Source organism: Caretta caretta, chromosome 7 (genome assembly GCF_965140235.1).
Source record: "Caretta caretta isolate rCarCar2 chromosome 7, rCarCar1.hap1, whole genome shotgun sequence".
Lineage (NCBI taxonomy): Eukaryota > Metazoa > Chordata > Testudines > Cheloniidae > Caretta > Caretta caretta.
In genome coordinates this window covers 30,315,362-30,327,256 of record NC_134212.1, presented here as the reverse complement: position 1 = coordinate 30,327,256, position 11,895 = coordinate 30,315,362, and the positions used below count along the sequence as shown (strand labels likewise).

At 63.2% G+C, this 11,895-nt stretch overlaps 1 protein-coding gene across 3 annotated transcripts; it reads left to right on the top strand.

Annotated features, from left to right (window-relative positions):
* Window positions 1-2,623: 2,623 nt before the first annotated feature.
* Window positions 2,624-11,704, top strand: MUS81 (MUS81 structure-specific endonuclease subunit). 3 transcript variants are annotated; one of them, XM_048858201.2, is made up of 16 exons: window positions 2,624-3,045; window positions 3,303-3,432; window positions 3,938-4,083; window positions 4,372-4,458; window positions 4,660-4,740; window positions 5,021-5,109; window positions 7,659-7,817; window positions 8,202-8,336; window positions 8,542-8,669; window positions 8,949-9,061; window positions 9,185-9,301; window positions 9,602-9,697; window positions 10,096-10,218; window positions 10,528-10,631; window positions 10,775-10,936; window positions 11,309-11,704. In XM_048858201.2, the coding sequence occupies exons 1-16, from the start codon at window positions 2,911-2,913 to the stop codon at window positions 11,373-11,375; spliced, it is 1,872 nt and encodes a 623-aa protein (XP_048714158.1). In that variant the 5' UTR covers window positions 2,624-2,910; the 3' UTR covers window positions 11,376-11,704. The 3 variants fall into 3 exon arrangements, with proteins under 3 accessions (XP_048714158.1, XP_074986473.1, XP_048714159.1); XM_048858202.2 differs by having other exon boundaries at window positions 2,625-3,045; window positions 10,853-10,936; XM_075130372.1 differs by having other exon boundaries at window positions 10,775-11,704.
* The last annotated feature ends 191 nt before the right edge of the window (window positions 11,705-11,895 follow it).

Genomic DNA, 11,895 nt, shown 5'->3' with positions numbered 1-11,895 from the left:
AGCCTCCTGCTACCCCAGCCCTGGGCTCCCCAGCTCTGCCCGTGCCCCTCACTCCCGACCCATAGCCTCCTGCTACCCCAGCCCTGGGCTCCCCCAGCTCTGCCCGTGCCTCTCACCCCCGACCCATAGCCTCCTGCTACTCCAGCCCTGGGCTCCCCCAGCTCTGCCCGTGCCTCTCACCCCCGACCCATAGCCTCCTGCTACCCCAGCCCTGAGCTCCCCCAGCTCTGCCCGTGCCCCTCACCCCCGACCCATAGCCTCCTGCTACCCCAGCCCTGGGCTCCCCCAGCTCTGCCCGTGCCTCTCACCCCCGACCCATAGCCTCCTGCTACTCCAGCCCTGGGCTCCCCCAGCTCTGCCCGTGCCTCTCACCCCCGACCCATAGCCTCCTGCTACTCCAGCCCTGGGCTCCCCCAGCTCTGCCCGTGCCTCTCACCCCCGACCCATAGCCTCCTGCTACCCCAGCCCTGGGCTCCCCCAACTCTGCCCGTGCCCCTCACTCCCGACCCATAGCCTCCTGCTACCCCAGCCCTGGGCTCCCCCAGCTCTGCCCTTGCCTCTCACCCCCGACCCATAGCCTCCTGCTACCCCAGCCCTGGGCTCCCCCAGCTCTCCCAATGCCCCTCACTCCCGACCCATAGCCTCCTGCTACCCCAGCCCTGGGCTCCCCCAGCTCTGCCCGTGCCTCTCACCCCCGACCCATAGCCTCCTGCTACCCCAGCCCTGGGCTCCCCCAGCTCTGCCCGTGCCTCTCACCCCCGACCCATAGCCTCCTGCTACTCCAGCCCTGGGCTCCCCCAGCTCTGCCCGTGCCTCTCACCCCCGACCCAAAGCCTCCTGCTACCCCAGCCCTGGGCTCCCCAGCTCTGCCCGTGCCCCTCACTCCCGACCCATAGCCTCCTGCTACCCGAGCCCTGGGCTCCCCCAGCTCTGCCCGTGCCTCTCACCCCCGACCCATAGCCTCCTGCTACCCCAGCCCTGGGCTCCCCCAGCTCTGCCCGTGCCTCTCACCCCCGACCCATAGCCTCCTGCTACCCCAGCCCTGGGCTCCCCCAGCTCTGCCCGTGCCCCTCACCCCCGACCCATAGCCTCCTGCTACCCCAGCCCTGGGCTCCCCCAGCTCTGCCCGTGCCCCTCACTCCCGACCCATAGCCTCCTGCTACCCCAGCCCTGGGCTCCCCCAACTCTGCCCGTGCCTCTCACCCCCGACCCATAGCCTCCTGCTACCCCAGCCCTGGGCTCCCCCAGCTCTGCCAGTGCCCCTCACTCCCGACCCATAGCCTCCTGCTACCCCAGCCCTGGGCTCCCCCAGCTCTGCCCGTGCCCCTCACCCCCGACCCATAGCCTCCTGCTACCCCAGCCCTGGGCTCCCCCAGCTCTGCCCGTGCCCCTCACCCCCGACCCATAGCCTCCTGCTACCCCAGCCCTGGGCTCCCCCAGCTCTGCCCGTGCCCCTCACCCCCGACCCATAGCCTCCTGCTACCCCAGCCCTGGGCTCCCCCAGCTCTGCCCGTGCCCCTCACCCCCGACCCATAGCCTCCTGCTACCCCAGCCCTGGGCTCCCCCAGCTCTGCCCGTGCTCCCGGCCTCGACCCATAGCCTCCTGCTACCCCAGCCCTGGGCTCCCCCAGCTCTGCCCGTGCCTCTCACCCCCGACCCATAGCCTCCTGCTACCCCAGCCCTGGGCTCCCCCAGCTCTGCCCGTGCCTCTCACCCCCGACCCATAGCTTCCTGCTACCCCAGCCCTGGGCTCCCCAGCTCTGCCCGTGCCCCTCACCCCCGACCCATAGCCTCCTGCTACCCCAGCCCTGGGCTCCCCCAGCTCTGCCCGTGCCCCTCACCCCCGACCCATAGCCTCCTGCTACCCCAGCCCTGGGCTCCCCCAGCTCTGCCCGTGCCCCTCACCCCCGACCCATAGCCTCCTGCTACCCCAGCCCTGGGCTCCCCCAGCTCTGCCCGTGCCCCTCACCCCCGACCCATAGCCTCCTGCTACCCCAGCCCTGGGCTCCCCCAGCTCTGCCCGTGCCCCTCACCCCCGACCCATAGCCTCCTGCTACCCCAGCCCTGGGCTCCCCCAGCTCTGCCCGTGCCTCTCACCCCCGACCCATAGCCTCCTGCTACTCCAGCCCTGGGCTCCCCCAGCTCTGCCCGTGCTCCCGGCCTCGACCCATAGCCTCCTGCTACCCCAGCCCTGGGCTCCCCCAGCTCTGCCCGTACCTCTCACCCCCGACCCATAGCCTCCTGCTACCCCAGCCCTGGGCTCCCCCAGCTCTGCCCGTGCCTCTCACCCCCGACCCATAGCCTCCTGCTACCCCAGCCCTGGGCTCCCCCAGCTCTGCCCGTGCCTCTCACCCCCGACCCATAGCCTCCTGCTACCCCAGCCCTGGGCTCCCCCAGCTCTGCCCGTGCTCCCGGCCTCGACCCCCGATTCTCTTTCTGTTCCGAGCGGTACCTGCAGAGCTCGGCCATCGCGGAGTTTTCGTCTTTTCTGACCGCTAGATGGCGCTGGAGAGCCCCTCCGGGCACACTCTATCCCGGGCACATCGCCGCTCTCTATGGTTCCCAGCAGCCAGGGGCGGTGCTCCGAGAAGCCGGGGCCCCGGCGGGAAAAGGGTAGAATCGCTTCCGGCTCAGGGGTCGCGGTGCCGCCCCCCCCCCCCGCGGGGCAGAGTGTGGGGGTCTCCCCCATGCTGCAGCTAGTGGGTTAGCGGGAACCCAGGAGTCCGGGGGAACCCCTCCCATCTCGTTTGGGGGGGGGGCTGGCTGTCGCCCCCTCATCCCCCTGACATTAAAGAGTGACTCCGATCGGGGGCGGCAGAGCCAGGCCGCCTCCCGTCCCCGCGTCCCCCCGCTGGGGCTGGATCGGAGCCAGCGCCCCCGAGAGGGGAAAGGCCCCGGGTCCCTGCGGAGATGGCGGCCCCCCGGCGGCTGGGGCGGAAGAAGCCGGTGCCCGCCTGCCCTAACCCCCTTTTCGTGCAGTGGCTGACCGAGTGGAGGGATGAGGCCGCTGAGAAGGGCAAGAAGACCCAGTTCGTGTATCAGAGGGTGAGCTCGCCCCCTCCCCGCAGGAGTCCCGGTTCCTGCCCCCCCCCCGCTCTGACCACTGCACTGCACTCCCCTCCCGAGCTGGGACTAGAACCCAGGAGTCCTGGTCCTCAGCCCCCTGACCTAACCCACTAGACCCCACTCCCTTGCGAGAGCTTGGCGAGAACCCCGGAGTCCTGGCTCTTATTGCTGGGACCCCATTGGGAGGGGTGTGGGGGGGCTGGAGGCTCCCCGTGTCAGTGTTTCTTCCCCCTCAGGCTCTGGGCTCCCTTCGAAGGTACCCGCTGCCCCTGGACAGTGGGCGTGAGGCCGCGATTCTGCAGCATTTTGGGGACGGGATCTGCCGGAGGCTGGACGAGCGGCTGGAGAGGCACCGTGCTGAGCAGGGTAGGTGAAGAGCACCAGGGATGGGGTGTCAGGACTGAAGGGGTCCCCCAAGATGGCATGGTGTGAGAAGAAGACTGAAGGAGGCTGAGCGGGGGGTGGGCAGCCACACAGGGGCATAGGTGCACTGGGGTGTAAAGGACTCCTGGGTAGTTGGTTCCACTCGGTTTAGGGATCCTTAGCAACTGTGGTAGATTTAAAATCAAATGACAGTGCTTTGTTATTGTAGGGTCTCTCCTAGGGAGTGGGAGGATATTGTCTCCCCCTCCCTCCCATCAGGCCCGTCCTTGAGCCTAGCAAGTGAGAGGTTGCTCCCAGTAAGGAGCCCTCTGTGCCTCCTGGCCCTGTCCCAGCTGGAGGGTGGGGGTCAGGGTCGGGCTGGCTGAGGGAGGCAGGGAACGGGAGACAGGGCCTGTCCTCTCTTGGGGGCCCTGGGCCTGGATCGGAGCCTTTGCAGGGGAACTGGCTGCTTGGGGGAGGTCCTGTCTTATTTCTATTTGAACCCTAGGTGCAGATGCCCCCCTTGAAGCCATGGGAAGGGCCAGTCCCTCCAGGGGGGGCCAGGAAAGTGATCCCCCTGGCACAGAGCATCGCTCCCTCAACAACCCCTCTGCCTCACAGACCTTACTTGGGGATTTGGAGCCTCCCCCCACGGTGAGAGCACTGCCTCTGGCAGAAGGGCTCCTGGGTTCTACTTCCTGGCTCTGGGAAGGGAATGGGGTATAGTGGTTAGAGAAGGGAGGGGTGTGGAGTCATGACTCCTGGGTTCTATCCCTGGCTCTGACTCTCAGACGCTACGTAAGTCCCCTTGCCTCTCTGGGGTGGAGTGGGTTTGTGTGAGAGACACTGGGTTGCAGGGACAGGTTGGGGCTTGGGGGGATGTCAGAGGCAGCGAGGGGATCAGAGCTGGGGGATCCTGCTAATTGACACTTTTCTTTCCAGAGGAAGGCCCGTCCCCCCCGGCAGTATGTCCCAGCCCCACACTCTGGGGCCTATGCTGTGCTGCTAGCCCTCTATAAGGACAGCATGGTAAGCCTGGAATCCTGGGTTCCATGCCCAGCTCTGGGAGGGGCATGAGGTCTAATGGTTAGAGCAGTGGGCTGGGAGGCAGGACTCCTGGGTTCTATTCTTAGCTCTGCAAGTGGTGTTAATGGTTAGAGCAGTGGGCTGGGAGGCCTGGCCTCCTATGTTCTCTTCCCCAGTGCTGACTCCTCCTGCTCCCCCTTACAGAGCCCACGCAGCCGGGGGTTCCTGACGAAGCCTGAGCTGCAGCGGGCAGCTCAGCCGCTGTGTGACAAATCCTTCACCCTGGTGAGTGAGAGCTGCCTTGGAGAATCCCCCGGCCTGCCATCCCCTTTCAGTCTGGGCACCATCAAACACCCATCATGAGGTTCTGGAGTTGATGGGTTCTGGAGATGGCTTGAGGAACCATCACTCCTGGCGCAGGGATCTGAGCCCATCACCCCACCCCCTCAAGTTTACCTACCCCCTCTGCTTCCCCCAGCCGTGCCTTCCTCCCTTGCTCCAAGCTCTGCTGGGGCTCAGGTAGGTCCCACCCAGCAGAGTCACATGGGGTATCTGTGTCTTGCAGGTCGACCCTGGAAATAGGTACACGGCTTGGGCATCGGTGGGTACCTTGATCCGCAAAGAGCTGGTGCTGAAAACCAATGTCCCAGCCAGGTAGGGGGTGCTGTGCTGCAGAGGACACGATTCAGGGCTTGCTAAGGGCATCATGGTATGAGGGGGTGCTGGGCTTTGGAGGGGGTGCCATGTTGTAAAGAATGGGGGGCTCATCAGGGAGTAGTGTAGTGCTGGGAGTTGTTGTGGACATGCCCCGGCCTTTACACAGTCTCCTGGTGGTAACCCCAGCACCCATGTGCCCACACCTTCCCCAAGGGCTGCTGAGGAGCCTTAGTAACTCACTGTGGGTCTCCGCTGGGCTTGCTGCAGAAATCAGAACTCCTGCAGCAGCTTTTCCTTCCTAGGGAGCGATACCAGGATCTGCAGTGAGGCAGGGCAGCATGGCCAGGCCGAAGGAGCATTGATTAGTCACTTGGGATCCAGTGTCACAGGGTCCTCAGGCCGGCCTGGGAAAGCCACACTTAGAGTCCATGTTGGTAGCAGCAGCGGCTTTGCCACTCCCTGGTTCTCTGCACTCCATCTTCACTCTGTCCATGCAGGTGTCCTGTCTGTTCACAGCAGCAACCTTCAAACCAGCCCCTTGACAGCTTGTTCCTTTGTTTCAGCTGGGGGGTTTCTTTCAAGGCCCAGAATGCCCTTTGACGCTGGGCCATCCAGAGCGCTTTGTCTGGCTCGCCCTTCGATACAGCTCAGTGCTGGGAGCAGCTCAGGAGCTAATTGCATTACAAATCTCCAGTAATACCCTGCCATCCCACTGAAGGAGTAGGTCTGTTTCTTGGTTTGGGAAGCAGGCCAGTCCTTAACAGCCTCCACCTTTGCAGATTCTGGCCTTCTACAGCTACTCCCCACCTTGTGTCCTAGATAAGCCACCTCAGCAATCCCCACTCTACACTTTCCATCTTTGAGGGGGTCAGGTACCCCCCTAACCTAGGCCACATGCTCTTCCCAGATGTGGCTAGAAATGTCATCAACATATGCTTAGGCCAAGTTCTCCATTCGTAACTGAGCTACCAGACGCTGAAAGATAGTAGATGCCCCTTTAGGACAGAGGGTAAAACCAGGAAATCCTAGAGCTCCGCTGAGGGGTGAAGGCACCTGGTACCTGCCAGTCGTCCTTGGTGAGCTCCATGGTGCTACGGTAACATGCATCCCCACTTGTCTAGAATCTCTTCCATTGAAGGCATGGGCTAAGCGTCAGACACTGTGGTTGCATGACACTTTCCCTAATCCACAGAGAAACCATCGCCCTCTGCTGTGTGGGTGCCAGCACCACAGCTATGGCCCAGGCACTGTTGGGCAGCTGAATCCCCCCAAGGCGAGCATGTCAGATATATTCTTTTCCAGGTCATGGGCATTTTCCCCTTGACTGAAAGGAGAGCATCTAATGGGAGGGTTGGTCACCATCTCCATCTGGTGGACAATTAGGCTGGTGCACCCTGGTCTGCTGGAGGATACCTGCATGGAACATCACAGCCCCCGCCGCCCAAGCTTACAGCTTATTCTGCACTGGGATCAGTGCCATAAGCTGGTCCCCTAGTCCATGTTACTGGGCACACGCTTGCTGCCCACCAGCCTGCAAGGAGGGGAATCCAGCCTCTGGGGCCCTGGGTGTTTTAAGTCTCCCAGAGCCTGAGCAGAGTCCAGTCCCTGCCCCTGTTTTGGTCCCTTGGCACACTAAGGGTACAGCTCCTCCTGTGAGCTTAAACCCTGGGCACAGCACTGACCCCTCAGACTGCCCCATACTCAACCCCTGTCCCAAGGTGTGAGCTTTCTGGGTCTAGCTCAGCTCCCACAGGAGCCCCGCAGCAGCTGTGAAGCACATATCGCACCCGGACCCCACCCCGAAACTCACCTGCTGCCCTTTTACCTCATCACATGCAGCAGAGAGAGCTCAGATCCTGCAGCCCGACCTCCTGCCTGCAGTGCCTGCCATTAGCTCCCCTTCCCTGGGGAGGCCTCCACCCAGCTGGGCTCAGGCAGGGCCCCTGCTTCAAGGCTACTCTGTCGAAAATGGCCCAAACCTCCCAAGAGCTTAGCTCCTCCCCTTTATAACTGTCCAGCCTCCTCTGACCGGTGACTCCCTCATCAGCCGCACCAGGCGAGCCCGGCCCCACGACCTCACTGCCCAGGCCGCCTGCTGCTGCTACCCCAGCTCTCCTGGGGGGGCCAGTCTGTTGTCTAGGGTGAGTCCATTGCTGTGGCCGAGCACCTCACGTCGACGCTGCTCTGTGACTCCTTTGCCACCGGCCCTCGGACTCTCCGCCCACTGTGGGGGCGAACAAGGCGTCGGGTAGGTGAAAGGCTGCACCTCAAAGGGAGCGTCCCGTGTGGGAAGGAGCCAAGCAGCCAGTTCCTGCTCCCACTCGGAGTGCCTAGATTGTACCCACGCCTTCCCTATATCCTCACAGAGGCTTAATAGGGGCAGGGCAGGTGGGGTGGGGGGTTCAGTAGGGGGTTTTGTGCTGCCTGGAGGTTTGCTAGGGGTTCAGTAATAGTGCCGTGCTGCAAGGCTGGGGACTCGGGAGGTGCCAGGCTGTGGGGGCAGCAGAGGGGACTCAGTGGGTACAGATGCCCTTTGCTCCCCGCAGGTACTCTCTGACACCGCAGGGGCTGGTGCTAGCCCAGAGGCTTGTGGCTGTGGAGCAGGCCCTGATTTCAGAGGGTCGAGCCCCAGAATCCAAGACACCCCAGGGCACAGAGCCCACGGATCCTGCTGGGGAGGAGAAACTGCGCCCAGAGCCCCAGCTGTGAGTGCCAGCTCCAGACAGCCTGTGTGAGCCGGGGTGTACTCACGGGGGGGGGGGGGGGGAGGGGGCAGGGCTGGGAGCCAGGACTCCTGAGTTCTGCAGCACTGGGGGGAGTGGGGGTCTAGCACGTTCAAGCAGAGGTGGTGGGAGTCGAGGGAGGGGGAAGGGAAGTGGGGACTAATAGTTAGGCTCCATTCATTGTGCTCTCTCTAGCCCCAGCCACTGGCAATGTTAACCCGTTCTTTGCTGATCACTATAGCAGAAGCTCCCAACTTTCCGCAGCCCTGTGCTCTCTGTGGCGGGCTGGGACAGGACTTCCCCACCTTTCCTGGCCCCTCTCCAGGGCTGTGTTCTCACTGTGCTGTCTGCCCCACTTTGCTGCAGGCTTGACAGTGCCCTGGGACCCCTGGAGGGGACAGCAGGTGGCTCTGGAGGGCAGAGGCCCCATGACCCTGAATTCGTGCTGAGACCTGGCCAGTTTGACATCATCCTGTGTGTGGATTTCATCGAGACCATGGGGTGCGCTGGGGGGCCCGAGCTTCTGGCCGGGGGGACTGGGGGAGGGGGTTATAGGGCATCCTGAGCAGGGAGGCTTATTATGGGGATCCCAGGCAGGCTGGGCTCTGGGGGCTGAGGTGGGGAGGTCACTCAGTGTCCAGGAGGGTTGGGGGCATCTCAGGGGCCTTCTGAGCAGACCCCAGTCCCACCCCGTCTCTCCCTACAGTGGCCCAGCGGCCCGGAAGCAGGACCTGATGGCTGAGCTGCACAGGAACGCTGTGCCCTTCGACGTGCGCAAGCTGCATGTGGGGGACTTCATGTGGGTCGCCCGTGAGAGAGTCCAGCCCCGTCCAGGTAGGAGCCCCCAGGCCAGCAGGGAGGGAGGGCTCCTTGAGTGTAACTGGTGCTGCCTGAGCTCTGAGGGGTGGCCCCACCCCACACATCCCAGTGGGGCACTACCCTGGCACTAGGGTAGAGGTACTGGGGGGGGTCCCTGGCTGCCACTCCAAGTGTGTGTGGGAGAAAATATGGGGGTGGCAGAGCCTCACAGCACCAAGATTGCCTCATTCTGGCCATGCATGGACAGGGGGGTGGGGTCTTGTTCTCCCGTTCCTGAATCCCATCTCACCCCAGGGCAGCTGCACCTGCCCCCAGCGCAGGAGCTGGCCCTGGACTATGTGGTGGAGCGGAAGCGAATGGCTGACCTGTGTGGGAGCATCATCGACGGGCGCTTCCGTGAGCAGAAGGTGCGGGGGAATGGGGTGCCTGAGGCATTGAGGAGGGGATCTGGGGGCTGTCTGGATGGACTCATGGGGTGGGAGCCAGGGTGGATCTCCCTCCCATGCTAACCCCCCCACTCCACCCCCCAGTTCCGTCTGCGTCGCTGTGGCCTGCGCCATCCCATCTACCTGCTGGAGGAATCTGGATCGACCCAGCACCTGAGCCTGCCCGAGAGCACTCTGCAGCAGGCAGCCACCAGCACCCAGGTATGGGGACCCCTGCCCAGTACCCTGGTACAGCAACCCCCCCGCAGGACACTCCCCTCCCATACACATACGGCTCCTGAGCCTCCCACAGAGCGCCCTGCATCAGGTGACCACCAGCATCCAGCTACGGATTCCCCAACCCAGCACCCAGATGCAGGGGCCCTTCTGTGTCCGCTCCCCCTAACAATAGCACAGGGTTAAGGCCAGAAAATTTGAACCTCAATGAGGCTGTGAACCCAGATGCACTGTCTTCCCCGCCCACTAGCCCCACTCCCTAATGCTCTCTTCCCCCACATGCAGGTAGTGGATGGCTTCTTTGTCAAACGCACCCGTGACCTGCGGGAATCAGCTGCGTATCTGACCATCATGACACGTCATCTGAATAGCCTGTATGGGGTGAGCAAGGGGCTGCGGGAGGGAAACAGAGCTCAGGGCTGGGCTGGGCTGGGGGTCAGGACTGAGGGGCACTGGCAGAGCTGGGGGGAGGGGTGCACATGGCTGGGCTAGCACAGGGCTGTGGGTTAAGAGTGAGAGGCACCGGCAGATCTGGGGGAGGGGGAGTCCAGGGCTGGGCTAGCTGGAGGCTGTGGGTTGGGAGTGAGAGGGGGTGGCAGAGATGGGGGTTTGGGAGCCCAGGGCTGGGCGCTCTGGGGCAGGAGTGAGAGGGGGTGGCAGAGCTGGGAAGAGGGAGCCTGGGGCTAGGCTAGCAGGGGGCTGTGCATCTGGAGTGAGGGGTGCCAGCCAGGAGTAGGGGATGGTTGGTTGGATTTATGAGGTGCCCCTTTCCTCCCCAGAACAAGACCCTGATGAGCTGCACCAAGGAAGAGTCTCAGGGCCGCGGCCCACTGCAGCCCAACAGCGACTCCTGCACCCTAATGACCTTCCAGGAGTTCAATGAGGGAGCTGTCAAGAACAAGGTGAGACTGGGCAGAGTGGCCATGACCCTGTTTCCAGCCCCAGGACAGGGAATGGGTCGGGGGCACTGGCTGTGATCTGTCCCCAGGACAGGGGAAATGGCTGGCTTAGGGGGCAGGGAATGGGACACGGAGCCTTTCCCCTTCCGGGGATGCTGACTGTGATCCAGGGCAGGGGACTGGCTGGCTCCAGGAGCTGGGATGGCTCTGTCCTTTCCCAGGATCCTACCCTAGGGCTGGATTACTGGAGGACACCTTGGCAGTTCTCCCTGGCTCTGACCCCCTGTCCCCCATTTCTCTCTGGCTCCCTAGGCCCAGACTGTGCGTGAGGTGTTCGCTCGGCAGCTCATGCAGATCAGTGGCGTGAGCGGGGAGAAAGCAGCCGCCATTTTGGAGAGATACAGCACACCGGCCAGGTACAGGGCCCACCTGCCTGGGTTCTGGCCCCAGCTCTGGGAGGGGAGTGGGGTTTGGTGGGAGAGCAGTGGAAGGGCTGGGAGCCAGGACTCCTGGGTTCCTTTCCTATTTGACTGAGTGTCTGTCTTGTTCCATGCCTCAGTTTCCCCTACTCTAGAAAGCTTGGGGGCTGGGAGCCCAAGTCCCTGCCCCCCCTCACTGTCTGTCTCCACCCCATCAGCCTGCTGGCCGCCTACTCTACCTGCCCAGACCCTGAGAGCAGGGACAAGCTGCTGAGCACCATCAAGTGTGGCAAACTGCAGAGGTGAGAGTAAGCAGCGCGTGGACCCTCAGGCCTGACCCACGCCCCCTGCCAGCCTGGTACTAGGTTCCCCCTTGCCAGTGCCCCTTATCCCCAACCCACAGCCGCGGGCTCCCCCTCAGTCCAGCTGATTCATTCACTCCAAGGATCAGTAAAACCTCCCCCTGTCTTCAAAAGCTTATTTAGGATTTTTGAATTAGCTCCTGGCTTTGGGGCTATTTTAGTCCCTGTGGTCTAGAGGGAGGCAGGGAGCCAGGACTCCTAGGGTCTCTGTGCTCAGTTTCTGGCTGTAGCAGATGGACGGAAGCTGGGGCCTCCTGCTATGCCCCTCCCCTGGCCCTAACACCCCTTTCCCCATTGTGCTTCCTCCCCCAGGAACCTGGGCCCTGCCCTGAGCAGGACACTCTCCCAGCTGTACTGCAGCCCTGGCCCCCTCTCTTGAACAGGGGGAATCTCATCTGTCCTGTTGCCAGGGACCCCGGCACCTCAGGCTTCGCCCTGGGCCTAGTGCTCTAGCTGGGGACTGCAGGGGTGCTGTAGCCCTTCGACAGGGTGCTGCTGGGCAGGGAGCCAGCTCCCTTGTCCCGGGGCAGAACGGTCAGGTGGGGACTCTGCCTCTGTGGGGTGTACGCCCAGGGGGCATGGTGGCCTTGCAGGGAGGGAGGCTTCTGGGTGTGTGTAGAAGGACTGTCTAGGGCTTTCGGCCCCAGTGTTTGTTTTAATGAGTCTTTGTATTTCCCTTGTTCCAATAAATTTGATTATTCCTTTGTTCCTACTGGGATTTTCCTTCCCGCTAGGGGTGAGAGGGATACCACTGCAAGGGGGGCCAGGTGCCAGGGTTCACCCCCTATCGCATGGGAAGAGGTGCTAATGAGCAGGAACGGACTCCAGCTCAGGTTTATCTCATCCCAGAGCTGAGCTTCTGGTCCTGGCTGTGCAGGGAGAATGCTCCCATCCCTCGC

What these genes read in the sequence shown, in the direction of transcription:
- MUS81 (XM_048858201.2), top strand. Translation starts at nt 2,911, where the DNA reads ATGGCGGCCCCCCGGCGGCTGGGGCGGAAGAAGCCGGTGCCCGCCTGC. An exon ending in GAGAGTCCAGCCCCGTCCAG is followed by an intron (nt 8,670 to 8,948) that starts GTAGGAGCCCCC and finishes ATCTCACCCCAG; the next exon opens with GGCAGCTGCACCTGCCCCCA. An exon ending in GGCGCTTCCGTGAGCAGAAG is followed by an intron (nt 9,062 to 9,184) that starts GTGCGGGGGAAT and finishes TCCACCCCCCAG; the next exon opens with TTCCGTCTGCGTCGCTGTGG.